Source organism: Fundulus heteroclitus, chromosome 3 (genome assembly GCF_011125445.2).
Source record: "Fundulus heteroclitus isolate FHET01 chromosome 3, MU-UCD_Fhet_4.1, whole genome shotgun sequence".
Taxonomy (NCBI): domain Eukaryota; kingdom Metazoa; phylum Chordata; class Actinopteri; order Cyprinodontiformes; family Fundulidae; genus Fundulus; species Fundulus heteroclitus.
In genome coordinates, this window is record NC_046363.1 from 21,648,819 (window position 1) to 21,675,078 (window position 26,260).

The 26,260-nt window shown below is 40.4% G+C and overlaps 1 protein-coding gene across 1 annotated transcript in view; it reads right to left on the bottom strand.

The window, feature by feature from the left end:
- Nucleotides 1-2,189: 2,189 nt before the first annotated feature.
- LOC105926375 (beta-chimaerin) overlaps nt 2,190-26,260 on the bottom strand; it is a gene marked incomplete in the record, with an annotated part of 68,983 nt that continues 44,912 nt past the window's right edge. The window contains 8 exon segments of the mRNA XM_036132775.1: nt 2,190-2,592; nt 4,173-4,278; nt 4,359-4,496; nt 4,714-4,791; nt 6,742-6,915; nt 9,081-9,165; nt 11,048-11,131; nt 22,561-22,815. Of these exon segments, the coding sequence (XP_035988668.1) occupies nt 2,421-2,592; nt 4,173-4,278; nt 4,359-4,496; nt 4,714-4,791; nt 6,742-6,915; nt 9,081-9,165; nt 11,048-11,131; nt 22,561-22,815 (1,092 nt within the window).

The following is a 26,260-nucleotide window of genomic DNA, read 5'->3' on the forward strand; positions in this document are numbered from 1 at the left end:
TAAACTGGAAGGAAAACACAGAGCACAAACATCTTTACAAAATAAATCTTTACACTTGATGCAAAAAAAAAAAAGTGCTTCATGAATGTCTCGTTTCTCTCTCTCTCTTGTTTTTTTTTTAAGTACACATGTTAAGTCTGACTTTATCTACATCGTCTCATTCCAGTGTTCCCACAAATTACAGGCGAGCGTACATCCGGCTGACCTGCGAGGTTGAGATTAAACAGCACCAGGCCTTCTTCAGTTCGGATCCACACTGGTCCCGCAGCGCCCTCTACACCCTTTTGGCCCCCAAAGATGGTAAAGATGTTGAAAAGCATCAAAATAACATGGACATTTAGAAAAAACCTAACCTTTAATTTGAGTAGATCTGTACAGTCTAGAATTGATTGCCACCTATTTTCGTAACCCGAAACAACTCCTGTCAAGATAAATGTTGCTGAACCATTTCTGTAGCGGTTCAAAACAAATGGAGGTGTGACATAAGCCCCATTCACACTACGCTTTTTAGACCGATCCATGCCGAGTTCGGACCGAGCTTGGATCAGTTAACCGTGCCAAGCTTGGTTCTTACAACCGTTTACACATCACGCTAGCACGGTTCCTCGCCTCCTAGTGACGATCTACAGTACTACTGCTCTCTAGGATTGAAGGAGGGAATCAAGCAAATAAAAATGGCGGCGCCCGTAACATTCAGGAAGTTGTGTTTGGTTATAATTGTGATATTTCGTTGTTTGCGGAGAGTCAGGCGAAGAAGGCAACCTTTGGTGAATTTACTTGACAGAGTCGGCTTTTGGGAAGTGGATAAGACAAACGAACGTCTAATAAGGATTTACAGACGCAGGAAACAACGACAGACGCTGAGGTTCATCACACTGCTAAGCAGAATCATCACTGGAAACCGAGTGGCACGGTAAGGAAGCCAGTATTTTTATGAATGCCTGAAACCGCGAAATTAGTCAGCTGACCGTAAGGAGATGACGCGGTCTGCTCACACGCTCTTTGTTATCAGAGAACCGAGCCAGGGAATAACCGGGCCGAGACCTACTATAGAACTGGTACTAGATTTAGTGCGGATCAGTTGTGTCTGGCACGGTTCAGTTCAGTTTGCGTTCCATTTACACTCGATAGTTATCTCAATTACCGAGCTCGGACCGTTCTCTGCACGGTTAAAAAAGGGTAGCGTAAACGGGGCTAAAGAAGGTTGGATGTGGACCAAAGTTCCTGTTGCCTCCTCACACAGGGAGGCGGTTAGAGAAATGCACCAAAGATTGACCTCTTGGGGTCGTCTAGTCTCCAACCATTAGACGCCATCTAGATGAAAACCTTGTGTTAAGGAGGCGCAGGAGCATAAAGCCTTTTTGTCCTGCTATCACGGACCTGGATGTGTGGAGCTGGCTGAGAGGCAATAGGACGGTAACTTGTTGTGCTGCTCGGACGACATCTAGATCAAGCTTTTTTGTTCGCAAATAACTCAGTCTGCTACGAGTGGTGGAGGGTGAGTGATGCTGTGGGCCTGTTTCTCTTTATCTAAGTGGTAGCGTTACAAACTCATTGATATTACGCAGCGTTTTGAATAAAAATCTGGTGGACGGAAAATGTGCGGTCCGGGGGTCCGGGGGTGTTTCAGCAGGATAATGATCCAAAACAGATGGGCCACTCGAGACATAAAATGGTTTACAGGACATAAACTCAACCTTCTTCGTGTCCTCCTCAGTCCCCAGACCTAATTCCTATGTAAATACTGAAGGGTGAGCTAAAAAGAAGAGAGAATAAAGGAAAAACCAGGACTGTGGGCGATGTAGAGAAGTGGCACGAAGAGAGATAGTCAAATGTCCCCCTTTGTTTGCTCCAGCCTGGTGAAATGTGGAGAAGACTAAGAGCTGTTCTATCGTCTAAATGGGGTCGTGAAGCCTATAAATGCGCCCCTGGTGATTTCGTTAAAAAAATTTGATCTTAGGATTGATGTCAATGTACTTAAATCAAAGATTTGAATTTCCTAAAGTTTTCAGTCTAAGATGAATCTATCTTTAGACATCTTTACCAGTTGTGCCAATAAGTGTAGAGGGTGCTGTGCATCGCATGGGTGCTTTCATCCCGACTGAGTCTACACCAGGTAGCAACAGTCTTTAAATTATAGACAGAGGGAACAAACAACGTAAAGGAATTAAAAATACATAACCACTGCCTCATGTAAAAACTCTTCTCTTGGCTGAGTTTGCAAACCCCCAAACTTACAGTAACGACAAAACCAACTAAATTCGTCATGCAAAAAAAAAAAAAAAAAAAAAAAAAGAAGTTTCAAGTTCGGCTTCGTTTGCAAACATTTCAGAGTCTTGACTTAAATACAGTTGGCTTGACTTTCCTCTTTGACAGAATAAATAATTGTCCGTGGCCTCCATCTCTGCAGGCCTTTGCCCTCAGAATAAGACATCTTCATGTTCGATCATGAGCTGCACCACCAGCTTCTGCTGCCTCATGTCATTCAGGGTCGTCAAAGCGTTCTGCTCCGGAGGCTGCATGAGAGTCGGACCGAAGACGATCCCCAGGTTCTCTGCGTTCATTAGGTTGTACTTCTCGAACGTCGTGACCCTAAAAGGATGAAACAAAAGAGGGACAGAAAGAGATTTAAATGTTGAAATGTTTCATTCGGGTGCTGGTTCTCCTCAGACTGACGTCATTTCTCCCAAATTCCTAAAACATGTTGTATCCTAATCCACCTTTCAGTAGTTTTACACCCAAGCACAAAATTACACTCTGCAAAAAGAGAACTAAAAATAAGTAACATTTTCTTGAAATGAATGCATTTGCCCTTGATTTGAGCAGGTAAATAAGATTATTTGCCAATGGAATGAGTATTTTTACCCCTAAAATAAGATAATTAGACATCCTGCACTTGAAATAAGATGATGGAGATGAATTGTTCCTATTTTAAGTGCAAAAATCCATTTCCATTGGCAAATAGTCTTATTTACCTGCACAAATCAAGGGCAAATACATTAATTTCAAGAAAATTTTACTTATTTTTAGTTCTATTTTTGCAGTGCAGATACAGATGTGCTAGTCGTTCAACTTGAACGTGTTCTTTTTCAGTGGAAAGGATACAGTGTGCGTCTCAAAATAGGATTCTCCAATGTGCAATTGAACTCCACAAAAACATAAATTTAATAATTTCTTACATTTTAGGTAAAAGAGCATGTCGAACAATACCTATACCTCCAAATAGTGAGAGTCAATGGGAATATTTACGATTCTATACGTTTCTAAATAGTCCGTGCTGCTCTAAAGCATCCTAATTAACCAGATTAATCAACAAGATAATTTTCTTAATCAGCTCAGCAGGTGAAAACAGCAGCTCTCTGCAGCTAGTGTGGAGGAGCTAAGGGTAGGTCTGGGGTTTAGCATGATCGTGACCCAAAACACACGGCTAAAGAGGGAAAAGAAATGATTTGCCAACAAAAAATATACATTTTTGAAGTGGGCAAGTCAGTGTCTTGTGTCTGATAGAGAATCTATACAGAGAGCTACAGATTAGGGCGATCCTAAAGAGGCCTTCCTAACCCAAAGACTTAAAGGTCATTGCATGAGATAAATAGTCATGATAGTTACGTGGAGGTATACTAAAAGCTGCTATGTACTTACAAGAAGTGCTTTGTTGCTGTAATGCCAATAATAGTGAAGGGAATGAATAAATTTAGACATGGCTAATATTTGTTAGCATTGTAAATAAAATAAAGATTTTTTTTCTAAAATAACACCTCTTTTACATTTTCTTTTTACCTACTGAGAAATCATTGGAACATTTCCAATCAGACAACAACCTACTTGAATAATAAAAATAGCTTTAAATCAAAATATTCCAAGAAAATGAATAATTGTGGATTTAATTGTAAATACAGACAATGAGCATGTAGTGCAGCAATCCTTTCCCACATTTGATCACATTACAACTATACATTTCTATGTATTTTATCAGTATTCTATATGGTACATAATTGCAAAGAAAACAACAGAAGGATTACAAGGTTTTCCACATTTTCTTAAGGCAAAATGAAATGTATGAGGACGCGGGTGTGTGTGTGTGTGAGTTAAAAGACCTTTACAGTGGTAAATGCCACTCGGGCAAACTGTAGTATTGCAGTAGGAATAAACGCTTTAATACACAAACTAACCTTTTGAGGTGAGCCATCATGTAACGTAAGGTTTCATAGTGTGCTGGGGGAAGCTGCAGCAACCCCTCATGGATCGCCTCCAGTCTGGATTCAGCATTTGGAAGTTCTGCGTGAGCGAAACGATAAGTTTCAAAGCGCCGTCAAGCAGCACCGTGGCATGAAAATACCACTGAGAGGATCTCTTACTTGCAGCTTGAATAAATTTGGAGTACAAGTCAAACGTGATGACTGGAATGGGGAGGTCTCTCAAGTAGAGCTTCAAAGCACCGGCAATTATGTTGATGTCTGCATAGGCACTGGCACTGATATCTGCCTTCTCACCATCTGTTGACAAGAAGCAAACAGTGCATGCCTGGGATCAAAGGCTGAATTTGGTATAAATGAAAAATTAATGTTGTGTAAAAAACCACAAAATATATCAGAAAGCACTAGTTTGTGCAGAACTGCAACCGAACAAGCTCGTTCTTTCTAAAGGGAAAACCCTGCGACACAAACGACAGCGGCAGAGATCTGGAGTCAAAGAAATTTCACGGCAACAAACCTCGATCGAAAGCGAGTCGAACATCTTCAATGTGCTCTGAGAAGCCAGACACTCTGTACAGACCCTCAGATTTCATACCTGCAACAAATGATTAATAGCAGGATCTCAGTGGCAGAAAATATTTACGTGACAAAAGGAATAACAAGGTTTTATTTTTTATGTCTGGTAAGTACATTTTTTCTTTTTAGTGCCAGACAAAAATCACAAGGTGGATCCCCACAAAACAACATCATAGACATAAAGATAAAATATATTAAATGACATTAAGGTAATTAAAAAAAACAGTATGTACAATCAAATAAGAACCACTGCTAGCAAAATGCCAGTCTAAACAGATGACCCTTCAGCTGCTTCTTGAACATGCCCATTGAATCCACAGAGTGTAAATTAAGGAGTTTTCTAGAATGAAGGGTACACCTGCAAAGGCTCCATCACCTTTAGGTTGTAGCCATGATTTAGCAACAGATAAAAAAGCCTGATCAGTCAATAAGTCCAAAGAAGTTTAGAAAAGTGTGAAGGAGCATCAACACGCAGACTCTCAAACCGCCTCCAGTATCATACAAGGAGCCATTGCAAAGTGGCCATTAAAGGTGTGACATAGCAGCATTTGGACAATATGTTCAGTCAAATGCTTAACGGGGGATGCACATCTGGAGCGCAGTGTTACAGCACTTCTTCTGACACACGTCAAATGACACCTTTCCAATACAAACTGGAAGCGTCACGCAGAGGTGGGCTGAAAAAGACCAATTGCATTTATGCAGTTTGAAATCTTTTCCAACCAGAATTGGTACAACGATTGGAAAAAGGATTACCAAACCAGCGCAGAGTAAGATCAAATATGGGAACCGAAATGAAATGGCATTTGTGTTCAATGTTCAAGAGTGACACAGTTTTGCTGCCTTGGAGAGTCAAACATCAAACGCTTATTTTTTGAGGCACATCTGAGGTGCCCTTTAGAAATCACATTATGGATAAGCTGCAAATCAACAGAGAGATGTAAAATCTGAATAACAATATTATCTAATAATCTATGTGATAAGAAATAAAAGAATAATCAACCAACGGTAGTTTAGCATTTCATATAAAAACTTAGTCTAACAATATTCCTTAAATGATATAATAGAAACAAAACTTTTAAACATGGGTTTGATGTGTGCTGAATGTGAACACATGGGTCCAATAAATCTAGGGATCTTGTTATTCTGACACAAATTAAGACCATCTGTTTTATCCTGATTTGACTACTGTGGAGAAAATGATCCAACAATGAGGATTTTATGCTTTCCAAATACTTCTACATGACTGATACTTTAGAGACACATTGGGGTTTAAAATAGTAAAAAAAAACCGAATGTCGTCAGCATAGAAGTGATAGTAGATTTCACTTAACAATCCTAAAAATGTTGTAAGGGAGGCAAATAAAGAACAAATGAATCAGGTCTAAGAACAGAGCTGCAGTCTTAGGAACGACCAAACACAAAAAGATATAACTGAAAGATCTCCAAAGATTGTATTAAGGAAGCAAATAAACTAAGAAGATAACCCTGTGGACCTCTATGCTTATGAGTAAACAAAGATGGTTTGAAGTTGGATTTAACAACAAATATTTCCAAGCGACGAAGGAGATGCAAATATACTCCAGAGCTGTGTATAAATACACCCGGTGAACATTTCACTGTTTGGTTTAACACTGAAAAATCCACAGTGTCAGAGGCTGAGCTCAAGTCCAGATGGACAACTGTGATTTCTCCTGTATCTCAACAAATCAGAGACTCTGGAAAGAGAAGGCTCAGCAGAGTAGCCCGTACAAAACAGATATTATAATCGATTCAAGATGGTGAAGTCATTGAGAGCCTCTAATAGCTGTAGAGTAACAACTCTTTCAAGAGGTTTAGCTTTAAAAAGACAGTTTAGAGAGAGGTATATAACTGCTAGGAGCATACTAATCAACAGCATTTTTAATTATTGGACAAATATATACTGGATCATTACTATAAAGCTTTAAAGAGTTGCCTGACCGCATACCTCTGAGTTCTATCTCTCGAATGCACATATCCACCACCATGGGCCGCGTGGTGTTGTGAGCTTTGACAAGCGTGGTGAGATCACAGCTGTACACTTTCTTTATCCTGCGCAGGTCCGGCTGGCAGTCGCTGGGAACCAGTTTGGAGCATTGTTTGTGTACATTCAGCCCACAATCTAGCAGAGCAAGAAAAACGTGAGATAAACATAGACAGAGAGAGAGAGAAAGAGAGAGATTAGCCTGTGACCGATAACACAATCATCGCACCAGGTTTAAAGATAGCAGCTTAAAAAGCTTTTCCCAGAGTCAGTGATAAACTGCGCTGTCAGACATCGCAGCTGCAGCTAAGCTGTCCCAGTGTGCCGCGCCAAAGGTAGATAACAGCGGATGTAACAGCATGGTGGGAGCGGGGTTCTTGTAGTTTTTGTCACACGGAGCCTTTTGGACAGCTGAGAGTGCGAGAGGTGCCCCTGCGTGTGTTACACACATTTTTTTTTTTAATCACAAAAAAAAGCAATTTTAAAGCCTGAAAGAGAGATTCCTGCTGGTCTTCAAACTCCAGCGAGAACGAGGGAGGAGATGAGTAACAAAAAAATAAAGGCAGGAACAGACTGTGGGAAAGAAGAAAGAAGTTTCTCCTGTTTTCGACAGCACACGAGGTGTCTGATGATGCTAGTGTTTGCCTCAGGCTTATCGGCGTGGAAAATGCCGCAACAACAAGCATCCTGTTAGGTGGAGAGCAACCAAGGCCACCTGTGTAGTTTTAAAGATTGTGTCTTCACAACGAAGGAATCTCATGACCTCTGACAACCTGCTATTTCCAATATAAAAGCAATCAGTTGGTTCTGCTGCTATATTTAAATAATAAGATGAGAAACATGCAGTGTGTTCTGGTGGAGAAATTGGAAGGCAGGAAGCCTTAGGAGCCTTTGTAATCTTTGACATACGAGTCAAAGACCGTTTCTTCATTACCCAAAGGGACATCTTATGGCAAATCATGACAAAAATGACTTTTTACAGACAGAAATGTTGTTGATTGTAATAAATTTGGGCAAAAAAATATTTGTATTAGTTGTCATGTTTCATTACAAATCATTTTCCATTTCTTGGCTATTTTACAGTCTATCATGCTAAAAAGAAGATAAACAACATGTAAAAAGAAGTAAAAAAAAAAAAAAAAAAAAATTCACTCATGTCACCTTTTAAGGCGACTGTAAACCAGGCTTTAGTCATCCACATACCACAACCTACTGTGATAAAATTCTGTCCATACTTGTCATTCCTCCTGCATATGTACCTGTAGATTATTTCCTAACAGACAGAGATTGACGCACACTAAATACTTCTTTAAATGATCACTGAACCTCACTTTTGGTATTTTCTGCTGTTTAATTTAAATGCTCCTAATACAGCTTCTTTCACGACTGTTACACATTTGTGTTTATAACAGGATTAACCAAAAACGTCACTTCGATTTGGCTAAAATACAGTACGTCCTGGCTACCACGGGAAAACTGGCAACCTTATCTAAATGTGGTAACAGAAACAGAAATGTGCACTTGGCCTAAATTAGGGCAATTGGCACTATTAGCATTGCTAACAAGAGCAATACTCTTCGGTGTTGAAGTTGCTACTGATGGGAGAAAACTCAAAGTTAGCAATATCTTAAGCATCATTGATGTAAGAACCCATTATTGACAGAAATGTTTCCCAGAATACGTTAAGACATGTCTGATAATCCTTTAGGCTGCATGTGAAAACAAGACAAAGGAGATAACAGGAAACCTAAACGGGGTACATCAAAGTTAATTCATTTTGTCCTTTTGACTTTTTGTATGTCTGTCATGATTATACTGGATGTAGAAATGTTGGTGGCCTTTTGGAAATCAAAGTGTTAATGCTAGCATCGAAATTCTCCAGAAAGGTGAAAGCTTTATTGATGCTAATCATGCTAATCGCTAATAAAAGATGCTAAAAGCAGTTTAAAATGCAAACCCTGTGACACTTTTGTCTTTTTTTTTTACATTAGTATAACTGCTTCATTTGAGCTGCAGATAGAAAATATATATATTTTATATATTATTATAGTTTAAAAAAATTAATAAATTCTAAATTAGCCCAAAAGAAACAAGTTCAAAATTCCGACAGAAGTATCTCTAGTCTAAAAGTACTTCCAATATTCACTTGTTTGTCATTGCTTATATAGAGAGAAAAATAAAACAAAAAGCAGGACAAACACCATTGAGGTGTTATTTGCAGATGAAACCCTACTACAGTAATCCCACATGGATGTGACAAAATCTTTACAATACACAGTTTGAATGCTGCAGAGAACATTTACCTGAACACCGGACCCCCTGGGCAATGAGGCCCCACATGAAGTTGGCACAGTACTCGCACCAGTGTGGCCCTCGAAAGGTATGTACCTGTGGTCAGAAATTTCACAATGTTAGTCACTGATCGGCTGAAACTAGAGAACTTCCTCTTTGATATACTGGACCGTTAACCCCCAAACCGCACCGGATGGAACCCCTCACTGAATGGGAGCATATGTGTATACACCAGGCAGATTAAAGGATTTATTACAATGCGTCTGGCATCTGCTGCTGGGCAATTGGATACATGCAGTCGAGCGCAGGGGCCGGCCTGAAAGTCAAAATAACAGATGTACACCCTCCCCGCACACTTAGATCACCGATAAGATCACAAATGGAGCCACGGGCAGCCCCACATGCACACGCGTGCATATATAGACACACACCTATAAAAGCACTTTGAATAGGTACCGGTGACCTATGAAGTGCAGAGGTGCAGAAAGCATGTGGCAGGTGGTGGGTGGAGGATTGTTTCAAAGGAAAAGAGAACAAAAAAGGTGGCATTCATTATAACCTGCCAAGTAACTTACACCAAATATACAGTTACAAAAATGTCAAGGCACCCAGAGGCATTATTTCCCCTACTTCTCTTTTCAACGCTAAAAACAACATAACTCTGCAGCACTCGCAGCACTCACAGCAGCCTCTATAACCGTTGTCACAATTTCAGAGCCGCGAAGCAAAAAAAATGTCTCTAAAAGCTTTGAAATCAATGCTAATCAAAGCTTTCTGCTGTTAATGGGTTGTGGTGTAGTGCATCCATTAGTTCCCCTCAGTGCATATGAGTGTCAGCTGGTTGGGTTCTCATGAAAATAGCTACAGACACACGCTGGAGTCTGGGACAGGACAGGCAGACATCCAGCAAAAACATGCACAAAAGTGAACACAGCCCTGTTAAAATTCCCAATGTGAGATTTAAAAGTGGAAAATCCTCTCCAAACTGTTTAACATGTTTAATGTGACATCTAGCCAGCAGAAGTCAACTAAAACAAACAAACATACCTGCTAAGGGGAAAAATCTAAAAACCAAAAAGGGTGTAATGTCCTGGTTCCTTTAAACTAAAGGTTTGTTGAAACACCTTTTGTGTGAATGTCGGCATTCAGTCTTTTTTGGCTTCCCAGCTGCCGTCAGTTAAAGGAAATCTGATTAAATGGAAATAAAGTTCAGCTGTAGTGGCAGGATTTTCATGACATTTAATCATTTGCGTAAAGCATCGGTTTGCAGAGAGATAACAGATCAGCAAAACAACACCACGGTGTTAGACACCATGGTGGCGGCACAATGCCCGAGGGATACAACATAAGATACAACTTTTTTTCCCACCTTTCTTTTTTTGTGAAACACCAACAGTTAAAAAAATCCGGTTAAGTTTTGACCTCAAACTTTCAATGTGAGGTCTGATGTTCACTCAACAGCCAAAGATGAAGATGGGTTTTATTTTTAAAGCATCACTGTAAATTTAAACATACACCCAAATAAACAAAAGCATGAAAAAGAAGGGCCAAGGTCCAAGTCCAGAACTCTGGATTTGGGCCTAATAATCTGGACTCACTTGAAAACGTCAAGACGTCCTCACAATATGACAGATTTTATAGAAGTTTTGCAAGGTAGAATAGATAAAAAGTCCAGATGTGGGATGCAGATAAACTCTTACTAATAAAGACTGAATACAGGTCACACTGAAGATTAAAATTTCCAGTTTGGAAATGAAAATTCCTCCTGGTCTTACATGAAACTAGAATATTACCAGGCGTGTGAAAAGTTTTAAAAGCCACTATACCTAGTTTAAATGTTCAAAAACCATCTAATAAAGAACATCTTTATTATTCATTTAATAGAAAAAGTTAAGTGTGAGAATTTATAACTGCGAACAACTACTATCAGGCTGGCAAGCATTTCCTTTTGTTTACTCTTACAGAAAAAGCAGCTTACCTTGAAGTTGTGGATCTTTTCATAGGAGCTCAGCTTCTCAGGCGTGTCTTTCAAGGCACTCCGTCGCACCACAGGTGAGGAGATCTGTGGACAGGAGGCCAGCAGTTTAATAGGCTTCCACAGAAGGGTTCCCTTGCTCCCAAGCTTGACTCCCAGGGCTAACGCCAGCAGCTCCTGACGCTTCCTCTCCTGCCTTTTCGCCATGCGAGCGATCAGCTCCCCTTCTAAACCCCCTCTGTTTGCTCCAGCCTCCATGCTTGACTGCTCGGGGTCCCGGCGACGGTCCGAGTCTTCTGAGGAAAGCTCCGGTGGAGGGGGTGTGAGTGCTGTGCAGCAGATGCTGCTGGCAACAGCCCAGCACACAGGGAACAGACACACTCCACTCTGCCCCGCACAGGAAGCGCCACTGATGACAGCTAACGCAGGAGTTGACTCTGCATCTCGTCTGAGCCCAGTGGGAGCAGAGAGAGCAAGACGAGCAGGAGGAACAGGATTGGAAGTGGGCGGCCTGAGGGTAGGAGCGTGCCTCAAACAATGGCCCTCATTCACACGCCCAGAAAGAGAGAGAGAACAGACTCTAAGATGAGATGTTAAGAGTGAGGTGCTGTCAGGACCAATTCACAAAGCTCAACCGCTCTCTAAAGCAGGATCAACAGTGCAGACCCCCCCTCCACATCCCGCTTTTTAGGACACAGCTCATTCCCATTAGAGGGCTGCCCTCTGGCCACACTCCACCTCACTTAGCCGGACTTAATACTCCACTCTCAGTCAGCACAGGGTCGCTTCTAAATGGGTCACTTGGTTGCTTGAAGACAGACCCGAGTTTATTCAAAGCCGGGTCCTTGTAACCAAAACAGATCTTGACCTCCAGCTATGTCCGTCTGCTAGTGGAATTCCCCACACTGCCGCCCAGACGGGATCTCACAGACACTCTGACTGCAGATTGCTCCTGCCTGTCATCATCCGCTGCCTCCCAGAACCTACGCCGCCATACCATTAACTCAGATTGAGAGGGATTAGAGCCATACACCATGCACAAGGAATAATCCAGTAGTGCCCAAATCCAAGCAAAATCCCAACTGTAATCTTATTTTCATGTCTCCAGACATGTAGCGTTTTTTTTTTTTTTTTTTTTTTTCCCAGTTGGGGTTGTTGCTATGCTTATGGTTAATTTGACCACATTAGCTTTTCTAGTCAACACAAAAAGCAACTGCAATGGCACAACCTATAACCTAGTAAATAACAAAGACAGGTACATATCTTCTAATTTAAACAGAAATGCACAAAGACATCGACTGATGACCAAAAATGGCAGATTCTTAGTGAATAAGTAACAGCACCCAGTTGGCACTGATAGAAAATGCTTCTCAAATGTGAGTGAATTTCTCCATTGTGAAATCAATAAAGACTATCTTATCTTATCTTAAATGCCTACATTGCAATGTAAAAGTAAAAATTTGAAAGTAATTTATCCTAAATAAAAACAGCTATGTGCACATTTGTCATGCACCGTGTATGCGTGTAGCATCTTTTTGTCTGAAGATGTGTGACTGAGAGACAGCCGTTGGTTAGCGGTTAGCGTTAGCATTAGCTTACTCAAATTCCCTTATTTATCCTCAGTTTAATCGTAGTGATGCTAATATTTCTATTTGTGGAGTTTGTGAAGCTAACTTTTTTAATTAGCTGTGCCCACCACTGCCAATAACACTCTTCATAGTGGATGTTGTTACTGAGTGAAGAAAACTCAAAGTTTGAGTGAGGCTTTTAAAAATAAGTCAGGGGAAGCACTGAGAGACAAGAAAATATTTAAAAAGGAAACTGTATTTTCTATGTGCCAAGACATGCCTGCAGAGAGTGATTAGCAGATTATAATGCAAACCTGAACAGAGTGCAGCCGAATTGCTTTATCGTTTGGAGCTTTCAACCTTTGTCACATTTGGATTTGGAAAAGTTGGCTGTCAGTCAGAAATGTCAATGTTAAGATAAGTATCTACATTCGGTGGAAACACACATTGAGATAGCTGTTTTAGTAATGTAAGGGGCACTTATTGCTAATGAGAGATGCTAAAATTTAAAATGTTAACTACATGATGCTTTTCTTTGTTCTAAAATATTATTAAAATACGTTCAGTGATGTTCTCATACCTTCTTGCATTTATAAACCCTGGAATTGCCTATAATTTGTCCTAGCAGTGTAAAGCCTTACAATAAACCAGTGACTGAAGTTCTGATCAATGTATCTCCAAGTTTAGAGGGATATTCAATGCAGAACATTTGGTATAGAAGATAACAAAATGACAACTGATATATTCAGCAATGTCGAGAGTTCACAGCGAACTTCAAATCTGGGATAAATAATAAGAAATTGGCAGCTTCAGCTGTCTAATTTCCATTTTGTAATAATTCCTTTAATTTGCTTTTAATTGCAGTTCTTAGTTTCTTTTCTGACGATTCTTTTACTTGATGGTGTTTTAGTTCGACCTGTCCCCCAGGATTTCAATGGGACCTTCTTGGCTAAATAAAGATTTTATTATGATTATTATAGAGCAAAAGAAACCATCAAATGATCATATTTTCCATTTAAGCATTTGCTCTTGGTTTACTCTTGCATTAGTTTAGAAGACCACTATTGTTCTTTTTTTATAAAGCCTGAGTAAATCCGATATTAAGAAAATCATCCAATCTATAATCTACCATTCCCCCCCCAAAAAAAAGTAAATAAAGAACTGGATTATTTTTATTCCATTTTAACTGTAACTCCATACAGCTTTCGATTTGGTCAAAACGGTGCCCACCTATTTTTAAATTACATAGTCTCTGCTTTAGCAGACAACAACCAACAACAACGCTTGTTATACCTATAAATATTTGCATATGGTTCAAAATAAACCTCTGAGCCGTGGGGATGGGTTAGGGCTGGTGCCTATCTACAGTGATCATTAGGCAAGAGGCAGGTATAAACAATGGATGGATGGTCTAGACGTCCAGAACTGAGCAAAAAAAAAAAAAAAAAAAAAAAAAAAGAGTACGAATATGAGCTGAGAGACCACTTATAGAGGAAGCCAGATCACAGTTTGTAAATGCACACAGGAAGAAAAGAAAACAAAATAATTTTTACAGACATGTCCACACGGTTTGATGAAACAAAAATTTGGCTAGAATAATTAACGTTACATGTGTGCTTGATTCCAGCAGTGAAGTAATGCGTGCAGAAGCTTCAGGACGGACTGGTGCCCTTTTTTTAAAATAGATTAAATCATCAGGAAAAAAACATTGAGTGGAAGAACTGAAACATGTCAAGTAATCAGACAGTATGTTAAATGTGGAGCACAAATGGGTCTTCAAAACGGACAATGACACTATGCATACTTCCAATTTGGTTACAAAGTGGCTTAAGGGCAACAAAGTCTGTGTTTCGGAGTGGCCGTCGCAAAGCTGTGATCTGAGTCTGGTGGAAAATTTGTGGGCAGAGCTGAGAAGGTGTGTGCAAGCGAGACTCAGTTAAACCTGTTCTGTCAAGATGAATGGACCAAAATTCCAGTGAGCTACTGTGAGAAGCATCTGGAAGAGTAAAGTTTGAGGTTTTAGCATTTAAAATGCAACTCTACCAAATACCAAGAAAATATGCACCTTTTCTACAGTGTATGTAAACACCCTGATTCAACAGTAGCTATGGATCCCACCACTGTGAACCACATGAAAGAGCTGGTCATCCTGGACTTTTTTTAAAATACGATTATTATTTTTAGGTATGTACTCACAATGCTATTCCACAAATGAAAGCCAGATATAGTCGAAACTTCTTTCCTTTCAGTATACCCATTGTCAACCATGGGACACCTTACCGGTAAAGAAAAAGATCTACCTTTTGTTGACGTGCACCTCATACTTGCTGCAACATGCTTTAACAAAGACGTCATTGGTTCCTTCCGTCTCGGTTCCCAATAGCTAATCTCAGGGAGTTAAAATATGACTGTCATGTTATTTAGCTGTTTTTGCTTTTTGTGTTCTGTATTAATCACGTCTTTTTTTAATGTTTTATGGCAATATACAAACCGTGGCAGCATAGAAAATAAATATTTTCTCTCAATGCTCCTTCTGAGGCTCAAACAATAGTAAATGAATTAAAAACTGATTCACCAGTGAGTTCTTTTTGTTTGATGGGCTAAACTGACCCATAGCTGCAAGAGCGACAGGACAGGTGAAGATATTCGTCACTCTAGTTGACATTCTTACACACGCCACGCAATCCCTCTCCAAAGTTATGTCTGTGGGGGCAGATGAGGAATCGGCAGCTCTGAGATATTTCAGCCTTGAGACGAGGGAGGAAGGGTGCAGGGAGGGAGACGAGGCCTGGTCCCCCCCCCCCCCTTTGTCTGCAGGCAGATGGCTACTTGTCTCTTAAAGAAGAGCCTGGACAAAAAAAAGAAGGACACAAAAGGTGGTCCGCGCAACAAGCTCGGCTTTCTTTCCAGTGGTTGTGCTCTTTTATTCCGGCGAGGCTTTGTGAGAGCACAGCTGAGTGGACCCAGTGGAGAAATGCACAGTAGGACAACAGTACAAAAAAAGCCTCAACAGCAACAAAATGACAAAAAAAAATAAAAAATAGCCATACTGTGAGGGTGGTAGTAAAAGAGAAGCTAGGAGGAAATTGACACTTTTGTCCACGCTGGGAACACTGCAAATTGATCTACTTTTCTAATGTCTGAGGCTGAAATGAATAGCGGCTTTTTTGAAGAGTATATTTAACTGTGGAGTTTTGAGGAGTATTTTTAACATTTTATAACTTAAACCTCAGCTGAGAATAGGTAATTATCCCAACCTAACAAGATCGTTTCTTTATTTTAGCTTCAGCTTCACGAGAGCCACGCCAGTGTGGCGCGTATAAGGAGCACCGAAGGGAAAGAAACTCAAGAGGTCGATTTAGTCAAACACACCTTTTAACCTTCTGCCAGCCTTTTAATTACCGAAGCGTTTACAGTTGCAGCATTATATAGGCATCAACCCGACCCTGAGTAAATAGATTTTGACTTTACAGTGAAACTACTGTGGCTGTAGGGCCTCAGGGCGTGTCTGTGTAACCGGTAAACACCCGAGTTCAAAGAGCCACCACAGAGGCAGGCAGCGGGGGCCCCGGCTTTCTCCAATCTTTGAGAAGACAGATTTTCTGTTTGCGAGGCGCGAGCAGGCTGATAAAGTCTAACATCAACACAGCTGTCACCGAAACTGAATCCTCAAGAGTGAAACTGGCAGGAGGAAGATGCTGAGCGTTTTTACAGGCGCCTCGATAACTAACAATTTGACATTTAGGGAAAGAGGCGCTCCACGTTTACTTGCAAGGGTGGGAGATAATTGGAGAAACGAATCCATAAAGAAACAACAAAATAAAACATAAACTTTTCCGTTAAAATCTTTTTTCTCAGACGTTTGTAATCGCTGTGAGTTTCTTGGAATCATGACACACCCAGCTTAAAAAGGATATTACACACTTTGTCTCGTGAGTTACTGTGACGGTGTTATAAGTAATAGGTACGTTAGCTGTAGTACACCGAGCACATATCGCATTGCAACTTTAGAAAAGTTACAAAATCCTCAGAGTATTGGAAGGCAAACACCTAATCAGTGTTGGGGAACAACATTTTGTCTAAATTTTGTACCCGTGGAGGATCCAATTAAATCAAAACCTTAATAAAAAAAACAGAATGCACAACAGGTTAGGTGCTGGTGCTTAGATTTAGGAGGTAGAGAGAGCCGTGGTTTGCCTCACATCTTGTTTCGATCTACACAAAGCGCTCAAAAGCGCACCTAGTGGTAAAATTTCACTTATTGCTCCTTTAATCGTCTACACCAGGGGTGTCAAATTCATTTTGGTTTAGGGGCCGCATACAGCTTAATCTGATCTCAAGAGGGCCACACGAGTAAACTCATTGCAAGATTAAATAGAACTATAAAAAGTGGACTTGTTGTTGATTTTTATATTATTTTCACTTTTACACAATATATTATGAATAACCTCAGCGTTTTTAAGAAAAGTATGTGTAATTTCAACAATACTTTTACTCAGTTAAACATTTACTTGTGCATTATGCATAAGAACTGATCACAGTGATTGTACAATGTTGAAAAACATTTATTCACATTTTTTGGAACCTTAAAAACACTGTCCTGCACGACAAAATACATCAAACAGATAAAAAATAAGAAATGATTTAAAATCAATTTTCCACATCTGAAGCTCAGCACTACCATCTGCTGATTAAAACAGCAGATGGTAGTCACCTTGTGGACAATATAGGAACTGCAGATTTTCAATTAAATGAAGTACGTGTTTTTTTTCAATAATTGTTTTATCATTCTCTTCCATTTATCTTCTCTTTCTTTCACCTTTTCTTTTTTCTTCTTGTTCTTCCTTTCCTCTCATACTTTCCCATTGTAGTGTCCATATCATTAGAGATATTCCCCGCATGAATCATAATAAAACTATTCACATTCATAAATCAAGCGGAGCACTATGGCAAAAGCCGTATTGCTCAAATCTGATGAGCTCTTTTTGGCATTAAGACAACATTTCTTATTGCCACATTGCCAGACAGAACACTGGAGAAAAAAAAGAAAAAAAAATATCATTGTTGAATAATGATAATGCATTTAGCCACCGGGCCGGACTAAATTGTATGTTTGACACCCCTGGTCTACACGTTCCCAACAGACCAGTTATCAGCTGATCATTTTTCAAATGTCTGCAAGATCTGGGAAAGCAGATCATGTCATTGCAAAATGACAGAATGTCGCAAAATCAAAAGAGCGTACGTCACTGACTCACGGGTCAAAGCTAAAGAGGGGGATTGATACAGCACCCTAAGCCAGCGTAACTTTGTGCAGTAACACAAATGTTGAACAGCGAAGAAAACGGCTTCACGTTACAAAAATATGCTAAAATCAGCAAACACGCGCAAACCACAAGATAGATCAAGTCTTCTCTTCTCTGCTAACGTACTGCATTCTACTGCCGATAAGAGCCTTACTACTGACGACAACGTCCCAGAGCCTCACAAACACTTCCTTTTTCCTCGTTCCATGGGATTTTCCCATTATTTTGCTCACCCTGAAGCAAAACATTTATGAGACGTAACATGTACGCGAATAATTTATTAGGACACAAACGGTCACCGATGACAACCCAAGGGCAGATGGGTAATTACTGCTGCGATCACGATGTTCAATGTGTGGGGCAGTCATATTGGTTTTAGACATCAGGGTTGATGAGAAACGTTCAATATTTCAAGACAAAATAAAAACTTTAGTGCGCTCCAGTTGGTTTTTATGATTTGGTACATAACCATTCTGACTCAGATCTTTAATAAATGAAACACAGCAGAGAATTGTGAGCTCAGAAAATATGTTATTGGCAATCATTTTTAAATCTGCATTAATTTCTGGAGATCCCTGAAACCAGTCGCTTGATGTTTTATGACCCAACATCTCTCTGTTTTGAGAAGCACTGGGTTTAGATGATCTTAAAGGCAGTTCTACACTGCAGTCTCTCTCTAAAAACATTCATATGCTTCTAAATTTAAACTTCAACATGTTAATGATTACTGACTGGCTTATTTTGTTTCCCAAAAACAACGGGGAAAAAAAGCTATGCAGTTTTATTCATATTCTCCTCGACAGTTTTGTTTTTATAACTCAGGTTCACAACAAAAACTATTACAAGGCCCTCTGCAGATAGGACAGGTAAAATCTGACAAGATAAAGACAATTTGATCATAATCTACACTGTAAAAACGGAACTAAAAATAAGTAAAATGTTCTTAAAATGTATCTGTCCTTGATTTGAGCAGATAAATGAGATGATCTGCCAATGGGATAAGAGTTTTGCACTTTTAAAATAGGGACAACTCATCTCCATCATCTTATTTCAAGTGCAGGATGTCTAATTATCTTGTTTCAGGGTTCAAAATACTCGTTCCATTGGCAGATGATATTATTTACCTGCTCTAATCTAGGACAAAAACACACATTTTACTTATTTTTAGATCCGTCTTTGCAGCGTATTACAGTTCATTCAACAACAAGTAAACCTGCTATACTTTTATTTATTTAATTACAATTCAATTTAAATCCCTAAAGTCTAACTCGGTGTATAAGTGTTGATAAAATGTGAAGTCTTCCCTTTGATTTGGTCCCTTTTAACAGGAAGAGACATCCATCAGCACCAGACTCAGAATCAATACAGCTACATCTCATGTCGGTGAAGGGTGTCATCTGTCTGTCACCGACTGTGGCTGATGACAAAATATCAGCTGGACCAAATAATCCCCAAAGCAATCAGTCAAAACTGAGAGTTACATCAAGGACAGGGCGGAGGACAAAAAAAAAGACAAGGCCAAGAAAACAAAAGCCTCTGTCAGTGAAGATCCAGCCATCAATCTATCAGGACTCCAAAGACCAGGAGAGACAGCTTAAGGCTGCCACCTAGTGGAAGGACGTTTCTCCTCTATGAGGGATACAGGCTTTCCTTGTTCCGCGTTGATAAACCATCCACAGTCCCTAATCAGACAAGAGAGCCAAAGGAGAACAATGTGAGATGTGTTTGGCTTCAAATCAGCGAGCCTGATACGGACGACAGGCAGAGCAAAGTCGCAGTCCCCTTGGTCATCATTACCTTTCAGTGTGAGCAACGAAGCATGGCAGCGGTGAACACACCCAAAGGCTGAGAGGATAATGTATGTCACAGGACAAAGGGCCCCCCCCCCCCTCACAACAAACTCACCGTTCTACTGCAAAGGCAGCGTCGAAGTAGATCAAAAGCAACGTGTCAAACAATGTATTGATAGCTTAATTAAAGCCAAAAAAGATTTATTTTTGCATTAATAACAAACAAATGTGTGAAAAATAACACACCAGACGCAACAGTTGGTTTGCTTTCGGCTTATATGTTTGCATAAGTATGAATTGCATGGAAGGAGTATTCATACTCCTTTAACATTTTCATAGTTAGTCATGTGACAACCGCCAACTTCATAGTATTTTAGTGGAATTTTATGTGACAAACCAACGCGAAATAGTGCATAGATATGAAGTGTAATTCATACGTTTTTCTAAAATAAAATAATAGCATGGGGTGCATTTGTCCTCACTCAGATTGGATGAAAAGCATCTATTTGCATCCATTTTCAAGTCTGGCCAAAGAGTCACAGAGAATAAATTTAACATGTGCAGATTAAGGGTGCAACATGTTTCTTCCAGGTTTGCCTTCTATTTAACTCCATTCACCTTTCCACTTAGTTTTACCCAGCTTTCCTCTCTCTGCTGAATTAAAGTAACCCCCACAGCATGATGCTGCCACCACCGTGACATTTAGTGGGTATGGTATGTTCAGTGTTAGTTTGTCTGCCACAGACAGCATTTTACATGAAGCCCAAAAAGTTCAGTTTTGGTCAGTTTTCACATCCTTGTTTCATTCTCCTTCACTAGCATGTGTTAAGGGGACTTTAGAGAGGCCAATTAACCTAACAATTATGTTTTTGGACTGTGGGAGGAAGCTGGAGTACCCGGAGAGAACCCACGCATGCACAGAGAGAACATGCAAACTCCATGCAGAAAGACCCAGGGCAAGGGTAGGACTTGAACCTAGGACCTTCTTGCTGCAAGGCGACAGCGCTACCCACTGCTACACTGTGCAGCCCCAGTGCTGAATTGATCATTTGAATTGGGTAATGTGATGGTCTGGCTACCTATCTCAGGTGTTCACCGCTTCTCGCTTTTTTTGACAGCAGGAACTTGCTGCAGCCACCTGCTACCTTCAGCCGGATAATATGAAAATAACCTCAATAACTCCACTGGGCTAAGATCAGGGCTCTTTGGGCATCTGCACAATCTAGTGAGGGATTTTACCTGGTGCTGGAGGCAGCTTTCTGTTTAAATGAACACGCAAGTCGTCACCTGCACCGTAACAGCTGTGGTCAACCACAATGGTTGAGAAGCTAGAGCAGCGGCCCTCAAACTGGGGTCCCCGGACCCCCCGAGGGCCGCGAACCACTGGTTGGAGGTCCGTGAAACGCGTGTGGTCGGGCCTGAGGCGGCACTGCTGAGGAGGCGTCGGGGTTGAGCTAAGTAACACAATGGACAGATATTTAACTCCGTCCACTTCATCAATAAGATAAAAGCCAAATCAGCTAAAATTAGGAAGTACGACAACATTTACATCGAGTTTGGCTTTATCGAGAATGAGGCTCTAATCTCCACCAAATCGCTAATATTAGGTGTATATATATATATATATATTAGGGCTGGGCAAGTTAACGCGTTAATTTCGCGTTAACTCATTAGACTATTAACGGCGATATTTTCTTTAACGCGCGTTAACGCATGTTGGTCACATGCTTTTATTTTGTGAAGGTCTGTTGCTGCGGTGTAGGGGTTTGAATCAGAACAGTAGGTGGCGATAATGCGCCAATAACCTCGCTGTCAGCCAAGCCTCAGATTCAAAGAGGAAGAAAGGTGCTGGCCGGAAAAAAACACAGCTGACATGCGGAAGGCGGTGTTTCCCGCAGGTACCGCGAGCGAGCTTAGGCGAGGCGAGGCGAGGCGGTGGTGAGTTGACGGCCGGAACAAGTTTTGTGCGGAGCGGAGCGGGGGGGGTCTGCTTAGACGCCGTCGGTGAAGTCGCTTCTCGTTTCAAAGTATCCATGTATTCTTGCCTGTTTTCCCCCTGCCATTCACTATATGCGCGCGAGAAAGCAACAACAAAAAACCGCGTGTCAACGTCAAATAAACGCAAGCATATCGAGTTAGCAAGCATTTCAGTTTAAAGTTCTTCCAGCATGGAATATGACAGAAACAAGTTAGTTGGAACCACTGCCAAGTTAAACTTTGGTATTGAACATAAAATGGTAATGCTGCTCCCTGCTGTTACCTCAGAAATTGCCTGTTTTGGTAGATTTTTTCCCCATAAAGAGAATTCCCTGTCAGTGGCAATAAGCTTTAATTTATTATTATTGCTATTTTTTTGTTTTACATGTTTAAGTTGAGCTTTACACTAAATATGTGTTACTGATAAGTGCTACAAATGTTACAACACTTTTGTTCATATGGCAGCAGAACATTAAAATAAAAGTGCTCTTTACACTACTTTTGAATTCATTCTTGGAGTTTGTAAATACAATGCGATTAATCGCGATTAATCGCGATTAATCAGTGCGATTAATCAGTGCGATTAAATATTTTAATCGTTGCCCAGCCCTAATATATATATATATATATATATATATATATATATATATATAATCTATATATATATATATATATCTATATATATAATATATATATATTTAAAACATGCATAATTCCTAATATATTAATAGTACAAAAGGCTGTTTAAAAATACTATCAGCATGAGGAATCTCAAATTTTGCCGCTGCTAAGGGGTCCCTGGCCACGAAACGTTCGAGAACCCCTGAGCTAGAGAAGCTACGTCTTCGTGTGACATGAGCAGCGACCAAACTCACCCTGTCATCGCTCTGGAAGGTGACCCGGCGAGGCTCGGTGCGCCCCCGGCTCAGTCTGTGCACCATCTTGTCTTTGAGCAGAGACGTATAGCCCAGATGCTCGTAGATCGGGTTGGTGGTCATTTTGGCGATGTACTCCGCCGCCTTGGTCTCGATGTAGAGAGTGATGAGAGCGTCCGTCACCAAGTCGTGGACGGACTCGAACCTCTTCTCCCCGACAAAGTGCTTCCCGTCATAAAACAACCTGTAGTTGAGGGTCTGGTGTCCAAAGCTGGAGGGATATTTATGGACAGGAGAGCTTGAACAGGTGGTATAATAGCTGGGCAGAACGCTGGAGATGGAGTCAAAATGTTCATGTTTCAGGTTTAATGGTGTGTTTTTTTTAGTACCTTAAGGCCAAGGTGTGAGTCCCAGGCTGTCTTTGGCTCTCCCTGATGAGGTAAGCCCCCTCTGTACCCGCCAGCAGCTCATCTGCATATTCTCGAGATATGATGCCATGAAATCTGTTTTAAAAAAATGTATGATTTTTGTCATTAACAACCAACATACGCGATTAGATGTTGCAATGAAATTTGCCTAAAGCTAAAAAACGAAACTTACTTAACCATTATCTGATACATGGCTAAAATGATGCAGAAAAGCCTTCGCTGCACAGTATTAGCAACAACAAATGCACACAAACAAAGAAAGAAAGTCACGTTAAACTCACTCTCTGCCATAGTACTTGGGTCTGCTCTCCATCTGTAAACCAGAGGAAGAAATATTGGCTGCAGCAATGTGATACGAAAGCTCAAATTAATAGCTCTGCAAATTGTTCCTTAAAGCCCCGCATGAAAGATAAAGGACTTTACACCACAGGCCAGATTATCTCCATCTGGGCCCCTGCGCCCTGTTCACAGCTAGCAAACCATAAAGCCCCAATCACAGAGTAGGGGGAAATAAATTGGAGGCAGCGCTGGAAAACAGCATGTAAAAGATGACCAGTTGCAAAGAAATTAATATCAGGCATGCTGGAATGACACACCAGGGTGTATAAGGTGTCTGGACCACCAGATATATGACCTGGAGCATATTTTTTTTCTACATCACTATATTTTCTGGTCTTCACATGACTGTCGAGGGGAAGCTATCTGAGTAAAAGTACAGTAAAAGACGGCTTCTTTTTTTTTTTACCACCATTCAGAAATTCCTTCTACACAGCTGGTAGAGAAAAAGGCTCCAATAAAGAACTTCTACTAATGTAAAACATAATTTTATACTGAATTACCAGCCTGCCACTAATCTCACACAACCAGCCCCAGAGCTTTTACTTTGCTCATCAAAGTGTGACACCACTCAAAATAGGATGAGGCACGCATCGGTTCTGCCGGGTTATACAATAGAAGATTGGCAGGTCTCTCTGTAAAGACGGGGTAAAAAAAAAGAAAAAAAGTGTGTTAAATTTTACCAGTGTTTTGACGACGCTGCTTTTTTTTTTTAATCAGAGAAGTGTCTTTGTTTTGTGGATCTGTGTTTTCTAAGCTGATTAAAAGGCAAATATTGGCTTATTTTAGAGCCAGAAGCCCTAAACATTTTTGACAGTGTGCTAACTTCAGTAATCACAGCAGATCAAGTTGGTAAATAAAACTTTAAAACGCCTTTGGAGCCATAGAAGGATGCTGGTGTGTCGTGTTAAAACAACACTAGGCAACAGCCAGCTGTCACCTCTCAGTTAAAGCAAGCCATTTTAACAGAAGACATGAAGTAAACGTGTAGCCAAAAAGGTCTCTTACGCTCCCCTGCTATGCAGGAAAGAAAGTTTGTGAGAGTTGAGAAAATAAAAAAATTCTTGGCAAAACATAGTTTATGCCAAGGTGACGACAGACAGCTCCAGTGAGTCAGCAGCCGGACCAACTGCTGCTTGTTGTTGTTTTCGACCAGACATGTCATTTAAATCCCATAGTAAACAGGTTTCCAGAGTTTCCTTTTTTTCACCTCCGGATAATACGCCAAAATTAGAACTTTCTGTCCAGGGGTGATGCTGAAAAACTAGTCCATGCATTTGTTTACTTCAAGGCTGGACTATTGTAATTCTTTACTATCAGGAAGTCCACAAAATGCAGTTCAAAGTCTTCAGCTGATCCAAATGCTGCGGCAAGAGTTCTGATGAAAATCAACAAGAGGGATCATATTTCTCCTGTTTTAGCTTCCCTTCATTGGCTTCCTGTTAAATCAAGAATAGAATTAAAATTCTCCTTCTAACGTATAAAGCCCTTAATAATCAAACTCCATCATATATCAGAGCTCTGATTACCCCGTATGTTCCTAGCAGAGCACTTCGTTCTCAGACTGCAGGTTCTGGTGGTTCCTAGAGTCTCTAAAAGTAGAATGGGAGGCAGATCCTTTAGCTATCAGGCTCCTCTCCTGTGGAACCAACTCCCAGTTTTGGTCAGTGAGGCAGACACTGTGTCTACTTTTAAGACTAGGCTTAAAACTTTCTTTTTGACAAAAATTATAACTAGTGGCTCATGTTACTCTCAGCTACCTTATAGTTTTACTGCTATAGGCTTAGGCTACTGGAGTATATCAGGATCTAATTTTCTCACATATATGAGTTCTACTGTTCTTCAGTCTACTGTCTCCAGTTTTGCATTGTATTACATTGAAATGACTGTCGTCATTTCAGCTTTTAACTTTTTCCTCTCTCTTTTTTTCTTCATAGTAGGTACACACTTGTCTGCGTTCCTGTTTAACTGTGACATCATCCAGAGAAGACGGCTCACCCGCTGACTACCATTCTATGTAGACAGAGTGACTAGGATTCAATGTGTGCTTCTGTGGCGTACTTTGTCTCTCTTGTTGTGTCTCTGTTCTGTCTTCTGTAACCCCAGCGGTCGAGGCAGATGACCGTTCATACTGAGCCCGGTTCTCTGAGGTAGGTTTTTTCCTCCCGTTAAGTGGGTGGTTTTTCTTTCCCACTGTCGCTTCATGCTTGCCAGTATGAGGGATTGCAGCAAAGCCATGGTACAATGCAGACGACTCTCCCTGTGGCTCTACGCTTCTCCAGGAGTGAATGCTGCTTGTCGGGACTTTGATGCAATCAACTGGTTCCCTTATATAGGACATTTTTGACCAATCTGTATAATCTGACCCAATCTGTATAATATGATTGAACTTGATTTTGTAAAGTGCCTTGAGATGACATGTTTCATGATTTGGCGCTATATAAATAAAATTGAATTGAAAAAATTGAATTGAATTGTTTGTGGGGATTTAATTCCATTGTAAGTAAATAAATTAACAAGATCGTTTTTATTGCTGTTTTTATTTTTGGTGTCTCTTTCAACAAGAGCATTGGCTTACAACCAATAAGAAGTTATCTCCAAACATATATCCCTGGATGTTTACCTATAATCAGCTGCAGCAGCAATTGGTTTTTAGCGTCTCTATGGCATTTAAAGGGGTCTAGTCACATACTATGACTATATATATTAAAAAACAACATCATCTGCATATAAAACAACACCATACAACCCAGGACATACACCAAGTGTTTGTCCTGATAGTGTTTCCTCAGTCCTTTTTAAGCCTGAGAAGAAGTTTTGCACCGGGCGCGATCAGCAGACATAAACATTGTTTACTAACCTATAGTGCACAAAAACAAAGTGTAAACAGTAGAAATAAAATACCAGTAAGCCAACAGGGCTTTTATTTAATCGGG